The sequence below is a fragment of the Corvus kubaryi genome, unplaced genomic scaffold (genome assembly GCF_017639235.1).
Source record: "Corvus kubaryi isolate FWS band 111438036 unplaced genomic scaffold, C.kubaryi_AGA036_p1.0 70, whole genome shotgun sequence".
NCBI classification, from domain to species: domain Eukaryota; kingdom Metazoa; phylum Chordata; class Aves; order Passeriformes; family Corvidae; genus Corvus; species Corvus kubaryi.
In genome coordinates this window covers 1298789-1320344 of record NW_024582058.1, presented here as the reverse complement: position 1 = coordinate 1320344, position 21556 = coordinate 1298789, and the positions used below count along the sequence as shown (strand labels likewise).

Sequence of the window (21556 nt, the reverse complement as noted above, 5' to 3'; positions counted from 1 at the left end):
AACACAGATAACAGTAAATGAAGGGTAAACATTAATTTATGGCATTTTCTTTTTTTTTGCATTTTCCTTCAGGTCTTTGTAGTCTAACCATTGAGGGATGTGCACCGGGTCTTTAAACCTCCCCTTGCAAACCAGGTGAGTGTTGTAGCTGCAGCCTCTCAGCAGCTGTCTGTGCAGAGGTGACCTGGCATCAGTAGAGCCACACCTCTGAGCCAGCCAGACCAAAGCCAAGGTTAACACTGGCAATCAGAGTCAGTTCTGAGTAGGGACTCACTAGCCTGCAAAAACACAGAAATGTGTTCTTCAAGTTACTGGACACCTCCCACAGTTTATACGAACCTCCTGGAAGGAATGCTGACATGACCCTTATTGGCCTTCCAAGCACCTTTAATTACAAAACAAACCCAACCCAACAGTTCCTGCAAGCATGCTTTGGAAAAGTATCCAACACCTGCATCAGCTGTATCCAGTTTCTGATGCTTCACAGAAAGAAAATAATCAGGTTGTGGTATTTGTATTCTGAAATTCCCATGATATTCCACCCAGGCTTGGCCAATTCATAAACTGCTAAATCCTCTTGCTTCTTCTTTCCAGAGACAATAATAAATAACTGCATGTTCTACTTCTGTCACCCTCCATTTCTTAGTCTTCTGTAATAGCTCTAGCAAATATAAACACATGTGGATACTGTTCATCTTTAAGAGAAAAAGGCTGTATTGTTATCTAATAAAATGCTATATTATGCATTTAAATTTATGTATATAGTCATGAGTTATTGCACCAAATAGTTCTCAGAATTGTAAAAAGATTTAATATCTGGTCTGACTCTATTTAACCTTAATTATTGAAAATAAGATTCAGCAGCATTATTTGAACAAAAACTCCTCCCTCCCAACCACTACATTTCCTTTCTCTGCACTTGTGCACCTCTGGCATCGGGGCAGCAGCACAAAACAAAGACCTACTGGGTTTGCAGAGTCTTATATCGGAAGTCAAATACCACAGGAGGCTGGGCTTCCTGCTCAGATTCCTACTGAGGAGAGCAGGGATCTACATGGAGTTTCCTACAAGCCTGGTGGTGTTCAGTAAGTGTTTGGACAACTCTTAGGTTTAGCTTTTAGGTTGCCCTTTGTGGAGTCACAACTTGGACTCAGTGGTCCTCATGGGTCCCTTCCAACTCAGGATATTCTGTGACTCCATGATTCTATCAAGACCAGCTAATTTAAAAAAATCCTATAAAAGTATTTTATCATATATTCTGTTTCAGTATTTGTGTGCTGTGCAAAGCAGAACAGCAGAAAAGATGTTGCTCTTGCAAAGATAAAAAAAAAACAGATGAAAAGCTTAGACATAAACCCCATAATGCTTAATTTGAAGCATATTTAAAATGCCATACACTAAGTCACTGGTGCTCATTGTCAAAATAGCAATTATGGACTGGATTTAATGAATGCCACGAACACTTCCTAATTGGGATAAATGTACCCAAGTAGCAGAAAATTCAGAAGCAATGTAAAGGAGAAATTTTGTGCTGTGAACCACAACATTCCAGGTCACTGAAATCCCTGATGTCACAGAACTGTTGTTTAACAGTAATACTAACATTCATGATGCACATATTTTAAGTTGAAAAAATTCCATGAAAAAAAAAAAATTAGAACAGGCCAACAAAAACCTGTTTATAAATAAAACATTTTAGTAAGTTCGAAAAGTACAAATAGAAGTCCAGGACATTTTTTCCCTCCTTATCAGACTCCTACATTTCCATTCAAGCAGCTGACATTGATTTTTCCCATTTGTGCATAGCACCACATAATTCTGCTGGATGGAACCCTGACAGATGGAATCCTGTTTTGTATCACATAACTGAATGGATAAAACGTCAGGAACACATTAAAGACATGACAACATAATTCCTCTCTTAATAACTTACTTTTCAAAACATCATTTGTATCTAGACATTTCCAGGTTTAAAATTTATTAGTGTGATAAGATTACTTAAGGTCATTTTTTTTTCCTTCCCAGAAATGGAATTTTACTCTTTAAAATTTCTGAAGTGTTGCTCCCATGGATATTAGCTTTCATCACCACCCTATCATAGATGCTGTTCTTTAAAATCATGGTAGCCTTGTATGTGAGAGGAGATGGAAATGCTTTACTCTGAATCCCCTGCTCCCCTTTAGACTTCACCAGGCATTGATAGAGAAACTAAAGCTCACAACAGTGCAGTTTGTGAGTTTTTATGTAAGATGAGAAACAAATGGACATTATCCCTGCCAATATATTGCCAACCTGAGTTTTCTGCCACAAGATTTCCCAACTCTACAACCAAAAAAAACTGCAATGTTTTTTTGCATGCTCCAAGCTCATCTCTGCTTGCAGCAAGCTGCTTTAATGCGGGATAAATCAATTTTAAGATCTGTTTGAAAGACCTAATTAAGGCTTAATGAAATTTTATTTGCCTTGTAATCTAGGCTGTAGGTATTAAGAGCAGGACGCATTTCAGAATGAAAACAAGCAATTTAATAAGGAATTTAAACACTGGTGCACCATATGCAGAAGACTCAAGTACCTTGCGAAGTTAGATGAAATTCTCTTTATATTCTTAAGAAGTACATGAATCAAAAAGCACTTGAAAGATGTCCCTGTTCATTTAGTCATTAACCACCTTGCATTTCAAACTAGGACTTTTCCTCTGAAAAGGAAACACTTCAACTTCTATGAGTCTGTAATTTATCTCAGAAATGGACAGATTAGAAGCAGATACTGCCAAACTTGACAAAGAGATGTCAAGGTACCCTGAAAAAAAAGAAAAAAGGGGGTAGGAGGAGAAATAAAAAAGCAAGAAAATTATTTTCCACACAGAGGTGCAAGCTCCTATTCAGAAAGCAACTACTGTAGTCCAGTGGAAGGTGTCCCTGCCAGTGGCAGGGTGTTGGAGCTAGTTGGTCTTTTAGGTTCCTTCCAGTCTGAACCATTTAGTGATTTTGCTTACAGGCTCAATCATTATGCAACAAATATAATTGTCCTTGTAAAAGATGACATTCAAAGCATTTTCTATAAATATAACATTTAAATACTTAAATAATTTGTGTTTAAAACCCTGCAGCTAATGACTTTATGTACATTTATCACCAAAGTACCTTGCTGCTGTTCCTCCTCTTCTTCACTCGATGAAGCCAAATAAGCTTGAAAATCCATGTCAAGAAGCTCCTCTTTGTTAAAAGTTCTGCTGAGTGATGTTACTCGCTCATGATCTGTCTCATCCCATGTGATATCTACCTTAAAAATAAGAATGCCAGTTGTAGAAGCTGGAACACTAAAACTAAACACAGTAATGTTGTCTTTTTAGGGAAAATTATTTTATACCTTCCATTCAAGACATAATATAAACCTGTTAGTCATGCTCTCTACTCACTATAATAACCATTTAGTAACAGGAATTTAATTATAACATTTTGGAATTTATTCTACAGTCGGTTTCAATGAATTTGAACTACAAGAAGAACTGAAGAGATCTCCTCATGCACTGAATGGTTCTGTAAGAGCAGGTCCCACAACACAAAACCTCTGTAAGCCAAATTTCCTTTGTGGCAACAGATACTGGTGTTGAAGCAGCCACCAACCCCTCTCTTTTCCTCTTCCAGCAGCAATTCACTGGTGGAATCACATGCAGATTGCAATGGGGACAATGAAAGTGTTTGCGCAACTGCACCCTCAACCAGAACGTGAAACAGATCTGACTGAAAAAAGATCCAGCAGAAAGTTCTTATTTCTCAACTAATCACTCCTCCAATCTGGTTCATTTCATGGCCAGATGGAAATTTTGGCTGTCAGTAGGACAGAGTAGGAACGAATTGCTACAAGGAGGGGAAGCAACTGTTGAAGCCTGGCATTACCACCAAAATGGCTCTTACCGATTAATACACTAACATCCATTTTAGGCAAATTAAAAGATTTAACTGTAAATAATCAAGCAATTTCATGTGCAACTTGTCATAGAGATAAAATGAAGCCCAATCTCTTTTAAAATCCAACTTGTGGGTCCATAACATGCTTAAATCTTTTAATACATTTGATGTCTTTATTTTGAAATGGTGAAGATAATCAGGAATCTTTTCCCCAGTACATATATCATTCAAAAGCTGACAGCAAAACTAAACAAATAAGAAAAACATTACAAAAACACTGTAAAGATACCTTTGATGTTCCCATAGCAGCAGATGTGAAGTACTTTGGCTTATAAGCAGCTATGTTCACTTCTGAGGCTACATCTTTTGGCTTATCATCAAATGTAACATTATCTGGAATAAATCTTAAAGGCAAATAAAACGTGTTATTCTTCAAATACATTGGGAAATTGCATAGTATAAACAGTCTAAGCTTTCATGAGTATGGTACATCAGCATGAAAGAATTAGCTAAAATAAAAAGGGGGTAAGCCTGAAAAGGGAACAAAAGAAATGGACAAGTACTCCACACATGTAAGATTCATTGCCTGGCTTCTGCAGGTCTGCTCCACAGGTTTTCAGTGTATAACAACACCCTGTTTGGGAAGTATTTCAATTTTCAGTCTGGTATAAACAGGGTTGCAGATGGTTTTTTGGGTGTTTTTCTTTGTTTTAAGAACCATCTTAATATTAAAAATTAAAAAGAAAAAAGCGAATAAAAGAGGATTTGGAAACAGATGAAAAAAAATTCCAAGCCTTTTAGGAAAGCCTGGTACATCTTGAAAATTATAATGAATAAGGAAAAAAAAAGTTTAAAAGACCAAAGTCATGAGTAGCAACCGAAGAACTTAGTTTAAAAAAACCAAAAACCTTGGTATACTACATGAGGAATTACTTGTGATTTTTTTAAAATCTTTGCAAATGTAATCTGATAAATAGTAGTCTACATTAAAATTTAACAAAGCAGAAGATTAGGAAAATCACTGGAGAATTTCAAACACCTGTGTTTGTTGTAAAACATTACCAGTGTTTAAAATGTTTACACATTTTACATGTTTACATGTTCACACATGTTCACATGTTCACTTAGCAAAGATGTCTTTTCCAAAATGGTTCAAAGCAAAGTAACTAAGTTCCCCTAGAAAATTATTCAAAGCAAAAAAACCCCCTTAACTTTCACTGATTTCCAAGAGTGTCCATAACAGAGGCCCCAGCAGACAAACAGGGCTTCTGCCACAACTTTTTATGATTTAGTAACTTTTCTGTTTAGACTGAAAGGGGTTTTTTGCAACAAAAGGAAATACTAACAATAAAGCAAACCACAATTTAAAATCCTTTCTTCCCCAAACATGACTTTGGAAATACCAGAGCATCCAGCTCATTCACAAGGGCTAACACATCTATTGCAGCTTTGTGACAACAGCAGCAATAATCTTGCCCTGTGGTAAGGAATCCCAAAAAAGAGCCACTTCTGGACCCTTGGGGAGAGAAAAAGAAAAAAGCAACAGTGCATTGTTTCATTTCCTGAATCCTATCACTTTACTTAATTGTACCAAAAGCTTGAAGATGTAATGAGAACATTTTATCTGGATTTCCGGAAAATAATCTCTCTACGCAGACATCCTCTTGAACTTCCCATATTACAATAAAAACGGTCAAAAAGAAGAAAGAAGAACCAAAGGGAAACCTAACAACTCACTGGATGCCCAATTTATCTTCATATCTTGTTTTGCTTACAGAGTGAAGTCAATAAAGTTTACTCCAAATTATTATAAACTGCCTTTAATTCACCCTCCCTGGCCCAACATGTAAAAATATCACCAGTGGAGTTACCTCAGGTCTATGAAAGAGCAGCTACTTTCAAATTCCAGTCCATCACATTCCTCATAAATTTTATTGGCTGTTTCAGGAGAATCACATTCTACAACTGCATAGAAGTATTTCAGTCGCTTAAACTGGTATTCCCGCAGTTTTTCCCTATAAATCCTGCAAAAGTGGAGAAAAGACCAGTCAGGTGAGCTGGCTGTAACATCTTGTTATTTGCAAAATATGTTAATCCAACTCGTTAAAAACATGTGCCAACCAAGCACTCTTCTAATCTTGTAAGGCTCGATATTAAACAGCACAAAGTTCCACCAGTATTCAGTTTTGCTCAAGTAAAAAGACTATTTCACACAGTTTTATTAAGTGTAAAATCTGTATATGACTCCATTGAAAGATCACAAGGATGAGGTTCTGTGAATCTGAAGGGCACAGGTATCACTGAGGTACCTCTGGGATACCTGGGTTTGTTTGTTGGATTGCAGATGCTCTCAAGCCCACTGAGCAGTAAATCTAACGCTTCAGGATGCACCTTGAGGCACACAGTGAAGAGGACCTCAGAACGCGCTCTGCGTCCACCTTACACTCCCCTGATGCACTAGAGAATGCCTTCAAAGGGATCTACCCTTATGTCAGAAGCATCTAGATTTTCTAAATACAGGGCAGTCCAGCAGGATGCATTATACAAATATGGCCCCAATCAGGCTACCAAACATCTGGGAATTCTGGAAAAATATCAAAGCAAAACCTTTAACAAAAGTTTAAAAAAAGCAAGAAAGACATGCCCGAAGAAGTCAGGACAATGGCAGGACTGAGGAGCTCAGCCTGGGAAGCCAGGGCTGCTGCTGATGGCACTCCAGAAATCTCAATCTGGGAATTCTTGGACTAAGTTAAGGTCCCTGTTGATTCACAGGTAAGAATTTTGACAGTGAGCACTAAGGGGAGTTTACTGCACAAATGGCAATTTGTAGAAGAGAAATGCTGGTTTTTTAAGCTCCCCATGTATTTGTTCCATTGATTATTCCAATGAGCTACATCATAAAATTTTGAACTCACATCAACAAGCAAATCTTCTCAAGTTTCATCATAATGCATTTATTAAATGCACTGATAATGAACCAAGGGTTGTAAAACAACCCTTGAAAAAAACTGAAAAATTAAGCTGTCCACAGGACATTTCCACATATGAACTCCTGGAAACAGGAGTTGATTGGGATTTTCACTAAGAATTAAACATATTATATCTCTTATTTGAAGACAAAATTAAAATTAATACCCATCATCCTCTGTGGTATTCTCTGGAAGATCGAACAGTTCCACAGGTCCTTTTTGTTCTTCCTCTTTCAATCTCTCTTTTCCAAACTCTGAAGGATAAATCTACAAATACAACAATACAAAACTAAAGCTTAAACTGTGACACAATGTACAATAACTAAGAAAAAATACCTCTCCAGGCTTTTACACTTTACAGTTTTTATTTAAGATCAGTTAAGGGATCAATTCCATCAAATTTATTACCTTCCTAATTTTAATGTATGGAAAAGACAGCAGAATAACCAAACTGCCTGCCAGGAATCTTGAGACAGATGAAGAACAACAGGAACCCTAACTTTGCTCATTCTACTGTGGCCCTTCTCAGGAAGAGGTATCTGATTAAAATTTCTCAGAGAGCTGAGGCAGACACTAAATGGAAAAATGTAACTTAATTGGCCAGAATACAACCAATTTATTAGTAAGGTCTAAGGCTGGGTTATCTGCCGTGCAGACCACTGAAAATAAAACTAATCAAGGAAATGTAGTCTCCTCCTACTAGAACTAAGAACTTCACTATTAGTGTCAGAGAACCAGCACTGAGAGCCAACCTCATAAACATGAGAAGTCAATGGCTTTGGCCTCTAACTCTGCCAAATACATGCCTGTTACAGCGAGTTAAATTGCAACACAGTTTCTCTTTAAACACATTAATATTTCTTTTGGTTCTCTACACCACTGTCTTACTTCTTATTTTGTAGTCTATTTCTTTTATCAGTAAAAGTCAGTTCTCTTTTTAGAGATCAAGTCTTACCTTAACAGAAAACACTGCTCCTCCTTTGGGTGTGAAAGAATTAAATAGAGCCAGCAAATCCTTAGCCTTCAACCTATCCCAATCCATATTACAAACTGCCAATCTGCTTGTAATCTGAAAGAAAAGAACATAAAATTCATAGGTTTAATTCTTAACTGTTGTGAGGAATACACAATTCTCTTGCAGAACTCAGTGGTAAAAATCAAAGTCAGCAATAAACTTTGCTGAAAAAAATAAAAGCAGCATTGTCCTCATGGCTTTTTATCACTTAAACTAGCAAAGATCAGAAGCAGCAATTACCAGAGCACATAAAAAGGACATAAATAGTGAAGCGCCACAGAATGGACTGCACCAATCACAGATTTAGAACTGCAGCGACAACATAATCACTTAGGATCTTGTTATCAAACATTGTTAGTTTCAGGAACAATCACTACCCCTGTATTGTGGCAGCACTAGAGTACTGTGATTTCTTACACACTGATTGTGCTAGTTGTGAAGTCCTATTTCGCTGTCTAATGATATCTTAATTTCTTAAAGTGTGAGTTAAATAACTAAATTTTTGAAAAGTGAAAAAAATCAGTAGTGAACAAAAGCAGCACTATCCAAATTCTGGAATTTCTGAAAGGCTCAATTTTGTTTGTCCTTTCACCTGCAGACAGCTTATCTATAGGTATAGGTAAGTGTGCTTAGGGGGAAGAGGAGATACCAGTGAAAACTGCAAGTCTCTCATTGTCAGACAATTTCACCATCACTTCCATTCTGTCACTAAAAGGCTGAAAAACCTTTACAAAAAATACCCCCACAAACTGTATGAACTCATAACATTTCTGAGTTTGTCATGTAGCAACTTTTCACATGCAAAGTATTGTTACCTCATCTCCACGCGGGGCATCTTTATCCAACTCGCGCCACAAGTGCTCAATCTCTGGCTCCTTTGGAAACAGCTCGTTCAAGTCCTCATCATCCTCTGAGCTCGTTTCAATGTTCCCTATGCCTCTGGCTAGATCAGGCCCACTATCACTTTCTTCATCACCTTCTGAATCACTGTCATCTTCACCCATTTCCCCATCATCTTCTGGCTCCTCTTCCTCGCCTGTTTCTCCACCATCTTCTGATTCCTCTTCTTCCGATTCTGCATCCTCACTTGCAGAAGTTTCTTCCTCTAACTGGCTTTTACATTTTACACTTTGGTCACAGACGTCTGAGCACAGAAAGATAAACATTAGACACCTATTTTTATGTTAGAGTTACATATGACCCTTTACAAAAAGGAAAGCTTCAGGGCTTTTTCATACCTATTTACAGGACCCCCGAAAGGTGTAATGATGCAGGAGCGAATAACAGAAAACATTGGTGTTGCCGCTCTTGTTTGTCTAGTCTGGTCTAATCTAATGTAAATACTCTTTAGGCCCACAATTGTATTATCGATCTCAACTGTAATTAAATATACTGCTATTTCATTTATCTTACAGAACCAACAGGTAGAAATCAGTTTAATAATGGAGGCTATACACATGCACAAGCAATATAAATAAAGTTTTTCTTCAAACTTTTCTTCAAGTTACCTGTTCTTTCCAATCTCCTTTAATATTAATGGCTCAATGCTGCCATGTTTACAATTTCAGTCCACAAGTTGTGATGTGCCTTCATGGTATCAGTTCATGTATCTGCTGTTCAGTTTGATAAATACAGCAGCATATATGCTGTTATAAATTTTACTTTCCTAACTAACCAACAATTTCAGCACCAACAATTAAAAGGACAGGGATGCTCACAATCTTACTGAAGAATCAGAACTGATTCTATACAGAGCTGACCAACTCCAATCTTCCAGGAACACTGAATCTGAGTCAGTCAGCTATTTTATAACTGATCTTGCAAAATATCTTCCATGGACAAAACGAAAGCAACAACATCCAAATAAACACAGCTGAATTCTCCTCCTTATTCGAACAACTAACCTGATTCTTTTATTTTCTCTCCTAGGGAGTGGTCCCTCATGGGAGCTTTGACTGACTTAGTACCACTTGCTTGTGAAGACTTTTCCTTGTTTTGATTTGAAATGGATCTTCCCCCTGATGCACCTCCTTGTTTGTTTTCCCCTCTGGGTAAAAGGCCCTTGTTTCCCCAAGAGCGATCAACTTCCATTGCCGTTTTCTGTGAATCCTCCTTCAAGCTGAACTTAGATTTACTTTTTTGTCCTTCTTTTTTAAGGTCATTTAGTGCAGTCACTGCTTCACATGTTTGGTCCACCCCTTGTTTGGATTTTTTGCTCTCCTCCTTTGGGAGGCCACCGGCAATGGCCGTTGCAGAATCCGCTTCTCCTCTACCTTTAGCTTTCTTTTTCTTTTTTTTCTTTACAGTGAGTTCTTTACTATCACTTTCTGAAAGATCAGAGTCAGATTCCGACAAGGCATAAAACTTCCTGAGGTTCTCTGTAGAGGTATAGTTAACAGGGCGACCTCTTTTATCCACTGTGTATCTCAGCTTGAACTTCTTGTCATGAAACATCGCTCGGAATCGCTTGTCAATCTTGACTTTACGTTCCTTTTCAGGCATCTCCCAAAACCTGGGATCCCTTGCGACGCAGCTGAACCGGCCATCGCTCAGTATTTCCTCCTGGGATGACATTTTTGATGCCATTGAAGACTTGGACATCTACAATATGGAAAAAACCCAATCATTTCTGATTAAAAAAACCTCAACCAATGAACACAGACTTAGATATGTGACTGAAAAAAACAAGGATTAAACAAAGTTGGATTTCTAACCTATACCTAAAAAGTTCTTTCCAAAAGCACATATGACAATTTCAGAGCATCACACACCACCTGGCTGGAAGGGACCTCAAAGATCATCTGGCCCAACATTTCTTGGCAAAAGCATTGCATATACAAGATGGCCCAGCACTCTGTCCAGCCAAATCTTGTACATGCGAATCCACCGCTTCCCTGCGGAGATTATTCCAATGGCTGAATGTTCTCATTGAGGACAATGTTCCTCTTGTATCTAAGTGGAATCTCCCAAGGAATAACTTATACCCATTACCCCTTGTCTCTTGCTTGTGACTCCTTGTAGAAAGAGAGTCTCCATCATCTCTGTAGCCACCTTTTAAATACTGGAACATGAGGATAAGGTCTCCCCTGAGCCTTCTTTCCTCAAGGCTGAACAAACCCAGCTCTCTCTGCCTTTCCTCACATGGCAGCTTCCCAGTCCGTTGGTCATCTTTGTGGCCCTCCTCTGGACCCTCCCCAGTCTGCCCACATCTTTTTTGTGGGGCAGGAACCAAAACTGAACACAGAATTCCCGATGTGACCTGACAAGCACCAAGTGGGATAATGACTTCTTTATCTCTGCTGGTGACGTCTGGTTGATGGAACTCAGCACCCTGTTGGCTTTGCTGCAGCAGCAGATTTAAACAAGTCACAAATAATCCTGTACCTACCACCGTCTCAGCCACAAATCTTTGCTTTGTCAGCTGCGTTGGCAGCCCAGAAACCCCCTGTGCCCCAGGCTGCATCCAAAGCTCCATGGGCAGCAGGTGAGGAAGGGAATTCTGCCCCTCTGCTCTGCTCAGGTGAGACCCCACCTCCAGTGCTGTGTCCAGATCTGGGGTCCCAGCACAGGAAGAACATGGAGCTGTTGGAGTCCAGAGACCACCAAGATAATTAGAGGGATGGAATTCCTCTCCTATGTGAAAAGACTGAGAGAATTGGGATTGTTCAGCTTGGAGAACAGAAGGCTTCAGAAGACCTAATTGTGACATTCCAGTACTTGAAAGAAGCCTACAAGAAAGATAGAGAAGGACTATTTACAGGGGTCTGGAGTAACAGGACAAAGGGGAATGGCTTCCAACTACTAGAAGGTAGGTTTAGACTACATAGGAGGAAAAAATTCTTCAGTGTGAGGGTGGTGAGGAACTGACACCGTTTACCCAGCGAAGCTCTGGATGCCTCATCCCTGGAAATGTTCACGGCCAGGTTGGATGGAGCTCTGAGCAACGTGGTCTGGTGGAAGGTGCCCCTGCCCATGGAGAGGGTTTCGAACGAGATAGCGTTTGAGATTCCTTTCAACCCAGGCCATTCTATGATTCTACGAGAACGGACACACATGGTCTGCAGACACATCCCTCCGTGACTCCCCACCAGACCCACACACAGGGCCTTTGGCGAGCTTAGCCCGGTGTCCACCTCAGCTACAGCCCACCAACAGCCCCAGGTGCGCCGAGTCGGCTGCAGCCGCTGCAGCCCCGGCACCCGCTCCGTCCCCGACCCCAGCGACGGACGCGGCCGCAGGGAGGAGCTCAGAGGAAGCCCCGCTCGCACCGACCGTGCCCGAGGCCCGCTCCCTCAAAGCGCCGCCCGCACGCTGCACGCCGCCACCGCACCGCCACTTCCGGCGGCGCTACGGCGGCCGCGGCGGGACACGGCTCTCCCGCGCGGCGCATGCGCAGAGGGGCGTGCGAGGCCGAGCCGATGAGGGGCCTGGCCCGGCCGGCGCTGAGGGCGCGATGGTGCCGCCGGCTCTGGGCGCTGCCGGCGCGGGCCGCCGCCGCCGCTTCGCCTGCTCCTCCCACCGGAGCCTCGCCGGGCTCGGGTGCGCTGAACCCGTTCGACCGTCGGCTGAAGCGGAAGCAGAAGAACTGGGCGGCGCTGCAGGCCGAGCCTGCCAAGTGCGATTACCTGCGGGAGGAGGTGCGGGGCCGGGGGGGGGGCTGGCGGGGTCGCCTTGAGTGCTGTTGCCAGTTTCGGGCCCCGCAGTTTAGGGGGGGTATTGAGGAGCTGGAGCGGGTCCAGAGAAGGGCAGCGGGGCTGGTGAAGGGGCTGGAGCACAAGTCCTCTGAGGGAGCTGGGGTGTTCAGCGTGGAGAAAAGAAAGCTCAGGGGTGGCCTTATCACTCTACAATTCACTGACAGCAGGATGTAGCCAGGTGGGGGTCGCTCTCTTGTCCCAAGCAGCCAGCGACAGGATAAGAGGTCTCAAGCTGTGCCAGGGGAAGTTGAGGTTGGACATTAGGAATTCCTTCGCAGAAAGGAGTGATCAGACATTGCAATGGGCTTCCCAGGGAGGTGGTGGAGTCGCCGTCCCTGAAGGTGTTTAAGGAAAGACTGGACGTGGCACTCAGTGCCATGGTTTAGTTGACGAGGTGGTGTTTACTCATAGGTTGGACTTGATGATCTCAGAGGTCTTTTCCGGCCTCATTGATGCTGTGTTTCTGACCGCCGGCTCTTCCCCCAGGTCGGCGGCAGGATCGCGGACCGGGTGTTTGACATCACCAGGTGAGCCCCGCCGTGTCCCGCACCCTCCCCTCACCCCCAGGGGACGGGACCCTTGGGGAGAACCGCTGGGTGCGGAGCGCCTTTCCCCGCGGTGCCACAGAAGGATGCTCGACGGGCTGAGTTCAGTAAGGCCCGTAGAGATTAGTAGTGAAACGTGATATAATCTAAAATTAAAAATGTTTTAAGACTTGGTTATGCTATGTATTGCTAATCTTACCCTTTAGAACGTTTCCTCTCGCTTTGGATGTTGGCTCTGGAAGAGGTTACATAGCTCAGCACTTAACCAAGGTACTCTCTCTTCATACTTAAAGGTGTTTAAAGGGAGTTCATATGTGTTCCTCCCTTTCACAAAGAGCTCTGTTACAACTTAAAACAATTATCTGAGTCTTGATATGAGGTAAGTCGTCTCCCCCATACCTGTAGTTATCATTCAAAGCTCTGTGTTGTGCAGGCTGTTCTTAATTTATTGCCACTGAAAGCTTGACAAATGGTAGTGCAAGGGAAGTTATCTGCTATATAACAGTTAACTTATAGTTTTATGTAGGAATATGCATGGGTTTTTGGGGAATTTATTGGCCACAGTTAATTGTTAGAGAAGTGTCATTATGGAGACTTTAAAGCCATTAACAATTTACCCTTCATGAACCATGCTGTAAGTAGAGGTGCTTCCTTGGCTGTTAATCCATGGTTATATTTAACTAAATTTATGGCTAAAATTACAAAACGTGTTTTCTGTCACCATTTCTGCCTCAGCTGTTCTCCCTGGGAGCAGGTGCCATGTTGGGTGGGGAAAAGTGCTTTCTGCTTTATATAAAGCTTTTATCAAAAGCTGAGAAGACTCTTTCTAACTTATTGTAAATAGGTGTAAGTGCTAAAAAATGACTTATGTCCATTTACAAAACAACTTAAATATTTCATAGACTTCTAAAATTTTATTTCAGGAAACAGTTGAAAAACTTATTCAAGTTGATATCGCAGAGAATGCTTTAGTAAGTAACTTTTTGAATGCTACAGTGCTTCAATTCTGTAATACAGGAAATCAAAAGAAGTGAGTTTCTGATGAGTTGTTTGCCTTCTAACCCAACATTAGAAAAATGCTATAGAATCTGAAATCCCGACGGTCAGGGTCGTAGCTGATGAGGAATTCCTTCCTTTCAAAGAAGATACATTTGATCTTGTTGTTAGCAGCTTAAGGTATGTATTAATAATTTTTTTTGTTTGTTTAAATTGTTAAGAATGTTCTTTTCAGAGTAGCTTTAAGAAAATAAATCCCACAAAGATTACTTGTCCATTAAAAAGCGATAAGAAATGTACTTGCATAGTTAATATGAGCATGCATTAGGAAAAACTGCTATCCTGGTGATTCTTCCTGTTTTGTTTGTTTACTTTCATTCAAAACACTTGGAGCTTCTCTCTTTCCTGCATTTTGACAAACTAGTCTCCAGGACTTGCATTTTCTCAACCAAAAAAAAGAAAGAAAAAAGTGCCATGTGGATAAACTTTGGTTCTTGTTTAGTATCAGTTTCAAGCAGGTATTTCAGCATGGTTGCAGCTTGAGAAACCAGTTTGTGGCTTTGGCTCCTGAAACTTACTTAGATAATTAAATAGTTACTTGAATTCCCTAAATTTGATTTAATCTGAAATTGTAAAATGTACACTTCTGTTCTTTCAGTTTACATTGGGTGAATGACCTTCCTAAAGCTTTCAAAGAGGTAAGAAACTGGTTTTTGAAACTGTAAGTCAGCACTTGCCATTACTTGTACTCTGTATTTCCTGGTCTTCTTTAAATAAGAGACACAGAAATAACTCCTGTTGCACACAAGTATTTTTTTGCAATACTTTTGGCAGTTTGAGGAGCATCAGTTGATATTGCTGCTCATTTGCTCCCTCAAATCAGTTTGGAATAAATAGCTGAAACAACATGTTTGTGTAATATTTTGGATTCTCTACAGCTGTGATCATGGTAACTAATGTCACCTGAGGCAGTGCTATTGATTTTTCTTGTTGTTAGTTCTTACTATTTGTAGAACAATACTAAGCTTCTCCAGAACTGCTTTATGGAGCTTGAGTTATTTTTATGTCTCAGCTGTTTATTTTGAAATACAGCTTTGATCAAGGCTTTTTGGTTTTGAAATGAAGGAAATTCTTGTTGAGGACAAAAAATTTTTTTTTTCAGTAACAGTTTTGGTCATTTTGGATTAGTTCAGCTCTTCCCTGCAGGTGTAAACTTCAGTCAAATCAAAAACATGGAGCAAGAACAAGGAACATGTTAACCATTTTGCTGTTTTTTCCATTTGTTTCAAATTGATCAGTCATTGCAGTGCTGTTTTATCACCTGTTGGTAGGAATAGGACTGCCCTACTGTTACTGAAATAATAAAAACCAATTGAAATGCATTCAGTACTTATAAAAAATACTTCTAAAGAAATACACAATTTTCACTGGAACTTAAGTATTCTATGTAGTGTCAAATACTTTCTCCCACAGTAAATATAACTGACACTGTCTCACAATGGGGAGGGAACTGGGCCTCTTGGCCAACTGTCATGATTTCCTGTGTTGGTACCACTGTCTTTAACTAATGAAAACTGCCTTTAACTGCCTAATTTTCTTACCTATCAATTAAAGGCTTTTTTACTATCACAGAAAAGGTAGCTTGGTTAATACTTAATTAAAAAACAATTGAAAATATTTTTGTTTCTAAAGTGTTGGAAGCTTTTGCTGTCTTGTTAGCCTGATTATGTAATCAGGCTCTTCTGGATGTCTAAACCAGAGATCATTTCCAATTCTTAAAGAAAAAAGAAAGCATGAATTTATTGGCCTTCTCACTAAGAAGGGGGCTAGGACTTAGGAGACCAGAAAGCAGCTTGTCAGCCTTGGTGTTTGAGTTATGATATTGTTGTTCTGGCAAGTTAATAATAAGTAATGGTAGACATAATAAATATGGCATTACTTGGTTGTCTCAGAAGTGCAGAGATCACTACTGGAAACTAAAGCCTCCATTTCTCTTAAATCAAGCCATTAAGAAGTGCTTTTGCTCTCAGAAAGCAAAAGTAAATAGCATACTTATCTTAATCTACCCTCCTTTTAGGAGTAAATTAATTGAGAATATTGTTCTAGGAGTATTCTGCTGAAAATAGTTTACTCTCAATTTCCACAGTTTCTTCCATGTTTCCTGACTGTAAGTGTAATTTCTGAGGATTTACGCTTAGAAATAGAAAATAGCCTCTCTTCAGACAGAGTATTTGCTTACAGCGTGACCAGAAGCCATGGCATAGCTTGTCCCACAGAATACAGCTAACATTAAAAGTCTGTTACAGCTCTTAAAAGGATTGCTTGAGTTCACTAAGAAAGAAAGGTCTAAGAAGCACTTAGTTATGTAGGCTTCATGTAGCAAAGCTGTGACCTGTGTATTTCTGTGTTGTAGATTCACCAGGTCCTCAAGCCCGACGGGGTGTTCATCGGAGCCATGTTTGGGGGGGGACACTCTGTACGAGCTCCGCTGCTCCCTGCAGCTGGCAGAGCTGGAGAGGGAAGGGGGCTTCTCTCCTCACGTCTCACCATTCACTGCCGTTGCCGATTTGGGACATCTGCTTTCTAGGGCTGGCTTTAACACCCTGACTGTGGTAATTATGAGTTAGAGAACAATCCGGCAGAACAATCCAGAACATCAGAGCTGCTGGAATATAAAAATCGCTATTTGCTAATGTAGTAAAAACGTATTGCTTCCTTCTGTGTATGGTGCACCTCGCTGAAACAGGCTGCAGAAATAGCTTGGACTTCCTCCGGTTTTGGCTTTGTGGTGATTAATGGAACCAACCGAAGTGTATCTTTGGCTCATGGCCCAGTAGAATTTGGATGGTTTTCTTGGAGAAATGTCAGAGAATGTTAGACCTGCATGAAAAACCTATAGACACTTGCTCTTTCTTTTAAAATCAAGAAGAAAATAATGGCATTTAAAATAAAATTTGATTGCATTTGGGCTACTAAGGAAAACTTTTTAGAAATGTTAAACTAGTACATGCTTCCTAGAAATACATTGTTTGAGCAGAAGAGGCAGATGAATAGAATTGCTGAGTGCTTTGGGTTGGAAGGGACCTTAAAAATCATCTCGTTCCAACCCTCCTGCCATGGGCAGGGAATAGTTTGGTAGTATAAGGTTGACATAATGCTATTGGTTTGGCTTGATATGCTCTAAAACTGAACTCCTCAATTCTTTTAGGATACTGATGAAATCCAGGTCAACTACCCGGGGTTATTTGAGGTTATGGAAGACTTGCAAGGCAAGTATATTCTTTGTGGAAACATAAAGGTTTTCTATATCAGTGGTGCAGACACAGAAGAGTTTTACTGTGTGTTTCTTAACTCCAAATCATAGAATCATGTGGGTGGGAAAGAAGCTTTAAAGGCCATCTAGTCCAACTCCCTGCAGTGAGCAAAGACGTCTTGAACTAGATCAGGTTGCTCAGAGCTCCGTCCAATCTGGTCTTGGATGTTTCCAGGTGTGGGGCATCCACCACCTCTCTGAGCAACCTGAGCCAGTGTTTTAGCATCATCATCACAAAAAATTGCTTTCTTAAAAAAATAAATCTTACTGCAACAGGGGAAGCAGTAGTTTTTTTCCTGCTATCTAGTGAGTCAGGAGATTATGCCTGTCAGGAGATTTGTGTTGGGAAGCACAAGTCAAAGATTTGCTACTTCATGGTCTGCTGTGAACGTTCTGCTTCCCTGGGGTTCCTGTTCTGCATGAGCCTGTGTCAGTGTGAGGTGCAGAAAAGCCCTTAAAGGGAGACAGAAGCCAGTATCCCACACACTGACGGTTTCCTGTGAGCCTTTCTAATTACCAGGGCATTCAGCAAACTGCTTTGGAATGAGAATAAATATATCCTTAATTTGGAGTCTGCTGAGGAGCAGCAAACAATTGAGTAACGATTTTGTTAATATTCTGATTGCATTTGTCATGGATTGTAAAGCAGTCATTCACATGCAGTCTGTTGTTACTGACAGCAACTCAGGGCATTTCTTATCTGGATCAACTGCTGTTTGGAGTAATTCCTTAACGGAAAGGCAACTTTTATTCTCAGCAGAAACATTCAGATGCAGTAAGTGATTAAAAAGATTAGAATTGTGGTTGTTTTATTTTGTATTTTAAATCTATTGGGATAGTAATTTAAATGATTATCTGTTAAAACAATACAGTGATGTGTCTCAATAAACACTTTGTACTCATTCTTAAAATTAGTTATAACGCTAAATGTTTGAAGACTCAGGCTGAAGAAGTAATACTTTGAAATGATTCCTAGCAATGCAAACTGTAAATTGCAAAGCATGGGAATTAAAAGTTTTGGATTCTTACACATAAGAAACTCACCTAATGATTTGTGCTATGTTCTCCCTTACAGTGAAGTGCAGAGGTTCCGTACTTACTCTGGCTTAGTAAGAATCTGTCCTTAGTGCATGACACTTAACTCATGGCATGTGCTGTATCTTCTTTTTCTTAAAGCTGAAACATATTTTTAGGTATGGGGGAGAGTAATTGCTCTTGGAATAGAAAACCTCTGCTACACAGGGAGACAATGCTAGCAGCTGCTGCAATATACCAAGGTCAGTATTTGAGAGGTAATGAGTTCATCTAAAATGACTTTAAGAACATTTTTTTCTGTGTCTTTTTCTATGACATTTGTGTAAAAAAAACAAACAAAAAAACCCCACACAAAATACACCTGAAGCAAAACCAAAATCCCCAAATACTTCAGAACAAAATGCCATTGTCACAAGCTATTTTTAACCTTAATTATAATGCCAGGATTTGAACTATACTGATGCACCAGTATGAGATATTTTTATTGTCCCAAATCTTTCACCAGGAGTCATTATGATGAATATGTCACGCTTAGTGCTGATGTGCTGAGAACTAAGTGTTTCTTAGAACTGACAGTCTGTACCTTTTCTGTCTCCCTTCCTGCCCTAACAGAAATGTACGGAAACAGCGATGGCTCAGTACCTGCCACGTTTCAGATCTACTACATGATTGGCTGGAAATACCATGAATCACAGGTAATGTGAAGCTCTTATTTTCTCTTTGAAGACACTTTTTAAAAAAGTGATGTTTTAAAAGCTTTTTACAAAACATTTTAATTTAAAATTAGCGCTTTATGTATTTTTTTCTTCTTTTTTTTTTTTCTTAGGCAAAACCAGCCCAGCGAGGTTCTGCAACAGTTTCATTTGGAGATCTGTCAAAAATAGAAGGACTTCTTAAAAGAGGAAAAAAATAGTTGTTCATCAGAAATAATAATTGTCTTGAAACTTCTGTAAAACTTTTAATTGCAGACAGTCTTCACCTGTGTTTTTTTAGTGAAGACATCCTGAAATGCTAATAAAGTACATGCAGTAGAGGGTTTTTGTATTGTGCCACAGCATCATTTGTGTGAAATGGTGTTCATTTTTTTGTTTCTAGATAAATGTTTGAGCAGTTTGTTCTCTCAAGTCTTTGAGAAAACAATTCAACTCTCAACTTTTCATTAAATTACTATTTTCAAAAATAATGCCTCTTCCAGCATTTCAGTATCACAGGCTGCTCCAGGTATACTTTACATGTCTTGAATGTATTTTTGAGTTATTTCTCAAATAGTAGATCATAATAAATAATAGTGTATTTTAAAAGTAAAGAATGGCAGCAGGTATGTTTATAAGACATCCTATAAGAGAAACTACCAGCAAATACAAAGATATAAATTATTATGGTTTTAATGGATTGGAAAGTATGGGTAGAAAGTTATTGTAAGTATTGTTTGAGATTTGAATAATTGATAGTTAATCTAAATACTAGTTTAAAATTACGTTTATACATTACTTTCCACTTTTCTATGTCAGAGGCTAAAAAAGCAGTAATTTCGTAAAAAGGAGTAATTTCCTCCTTAGCTGTGCCATGAAGCTGTGACTTTTTCTGTCTATAACTGCATTACCAGAAATTTATATTAATTGCAACTATGATCCATTAATACAAGAAGTTTAGAAAAAAGTATCTGCCCAGAGATTTTGCTTGATTGCAGCATTCATAGAGACGGGGAGAAACAAAAAGAACAAAGACTATGTAAGCAAATATACAGTCAGTATGTTTTATCGTAGTATCTGAGTGGTATATCAATACTGGTGGAACTAAAGCCTTTTTAAGCTTATTTCCTAGGCTTTTTAAAGATTATCCACCAGGTGGAGTTTGACAGCATTTGTGTGTGGCACAAACCCAACAGGCTAGGTAGGCAGAAGCCTTCCCATCTGTAAGGTCCTGATTTGGGGGGGTTATTTTAACTACCAGGCTTTGACTTTGAGTAAGAAATGGGCAGAGAAGGTACAAATCATGAGAAGGAGGGCAGGAATACTCTGTCCTGTTTTTGCTTAGCAAGCCTAACCTGTAATTATTCGAGGGAAATTAGTTCATCTTTCGTTTTCATAGAAAAGAACAGTAATGCTCCTGGAGAAAGGGGGAGAGACTCTAAATGGTCTGATAACCTTTAAAGCCGTCTAAAGACTAAATCTAAAACAAGAGCTTGTTTCTGTGAAAGCCTCTTTTTTTTTTTTTAAAACTACGTCAGTGGACTCAGTGCAAGATACTGCATCTCTTCAGGTCTTCTCGGGCTTAAATAAAATCCCTTGTTTCTGGAGAAATCTCTGGTTTCCCAGATGTAGTTTTACAGTGAAGTTATGCATCAAATTAATGTAACTTTATAAATCATTGCTTTAGTAGGTTAATTTCCAGTCACTTGAGCTGGTGGTTGTGACTCAGACATGTTAAGGGAATGAGGAGGTGGAATGTGCTGGGTAAATGTTAATTGGAGAAGTGCTCCTACTGTGCTCCTTTGAAGTACTCAAGTAATGGAGAAAAGGAAGGATTTCCAGTTCTTTGATTTCGTATTTCATAGATGGCATACATAAATAGTGTTTTGGTAGTGGGGACACTACGTTCTGTACCTTCTGAACAGGGAGAAAAGATGGGCAGTTTTCCTCCTAGTACTTGGGGGGGAAAAAAGGTGTAGATATTCCATTAATTTGGAGAAGGGCTGGGGAGTAATAGAAGTAAGGTGTAGTAAATATGCCATTGGAGCAGTGTGGGTTGGAATAAAGGGGCATGTGACAGGCAGGCAAGGTGTTCATTTCCCTGGCTATGTTTGAATAACTGCCTTTGTGTGGGTTTTTAACTGCAATTATGGGGGTTTTTTCTGCAGTACTTCTTGAAATTCTAGGTTATTCCTGGTTTCTACGAGTTGCTTGATTAAGTAACTTTGAAAACACTTCGTTTACTATGAACAGATGTTTTTGTCACGAGGCTCTGTTTCATTTTACATTTTAATTCTTTTTCAGATTTAAGTCTTTATGGCTTTCTAAAATTGTAATGAAGAAGAACGTGGTTTCCAGTTGCTAGCCTGGTACTTTGTGTATGCTG

At 39.7% G+C, this 21556-nt stretch overlaps 2 protein-coding genes across 3 annotated transcripts in view; one reads left to right on the top strand and one right to left on the bottom strand.

Annotated features, from left to right (window-relative positions):
* Positions 1-12251, bottom strand: part of ESF1 (ESF1 nucleolar pre-rRNA processing protein homolog) — a 31820-nt gene extending 19569 nt beyond the window's left edge. The window contains exons 1-8 of one of the 2 annotated variants that reach the window (XM_042049227.1): positions 12168-12251; positions 9800-10496; positions 8711-9039; positions 7836-7949; positions 7047-7147; positions 5783-5935; positions 4201-4315; positions 3144-3282 (exon numbers count right to left, since the gene is read on the bottom strand). In XM_042049227.1, coding sequence (XP_041905161.1) covers positions 3144-3282; positions 4201-4315; positions 5783-5935; positions 7047-7147; positions 7836-7949; positions 8711-9039; positions 9800-10496 — 1648 coding nt within the window. In that variant the 5' untranslated portion in view covers positions 12168-12251. Of the gene's footprint in view, positions 1-3143; positions 3283-4200; positions 4316-5782; positions 5936-7046; positions 7148-7835; positions 7950-8710; positions 9040-9799; positions 10497-11765; positions 11789-12167 lie in introns of those variants that run through there. The other variant, XM_042049228.1, reaches the window with a different exon arrangement.
* Positions 12252-12268: 17 nt separating this feature from the next.
* Positions 12269-19535, top strand: NDUFAF5 (NADH:ubiquinone oxidoreductase complex assembly factor 5). Its single transcript, XM_042049229.1, is given in 12 exon segments — positions 12269-12532; positions 13076-13116; positions 13341-13404; positions 14058-14105; positions 14207-14310; positions 14789-14828; positions 16544-16591; positions 16593-16742; positions 17339-17399; positions 18637-18720; positions 19091-19173; positions 19305-19535. Coding segments are annotated over 12 exon segments (1059 nt in total). The 5' UTR covers positions 12269-12283; the 3' UTR covers positions 19392-19535.
* Positions 19536-21556: the final 2021 nt, after the last annotated feature.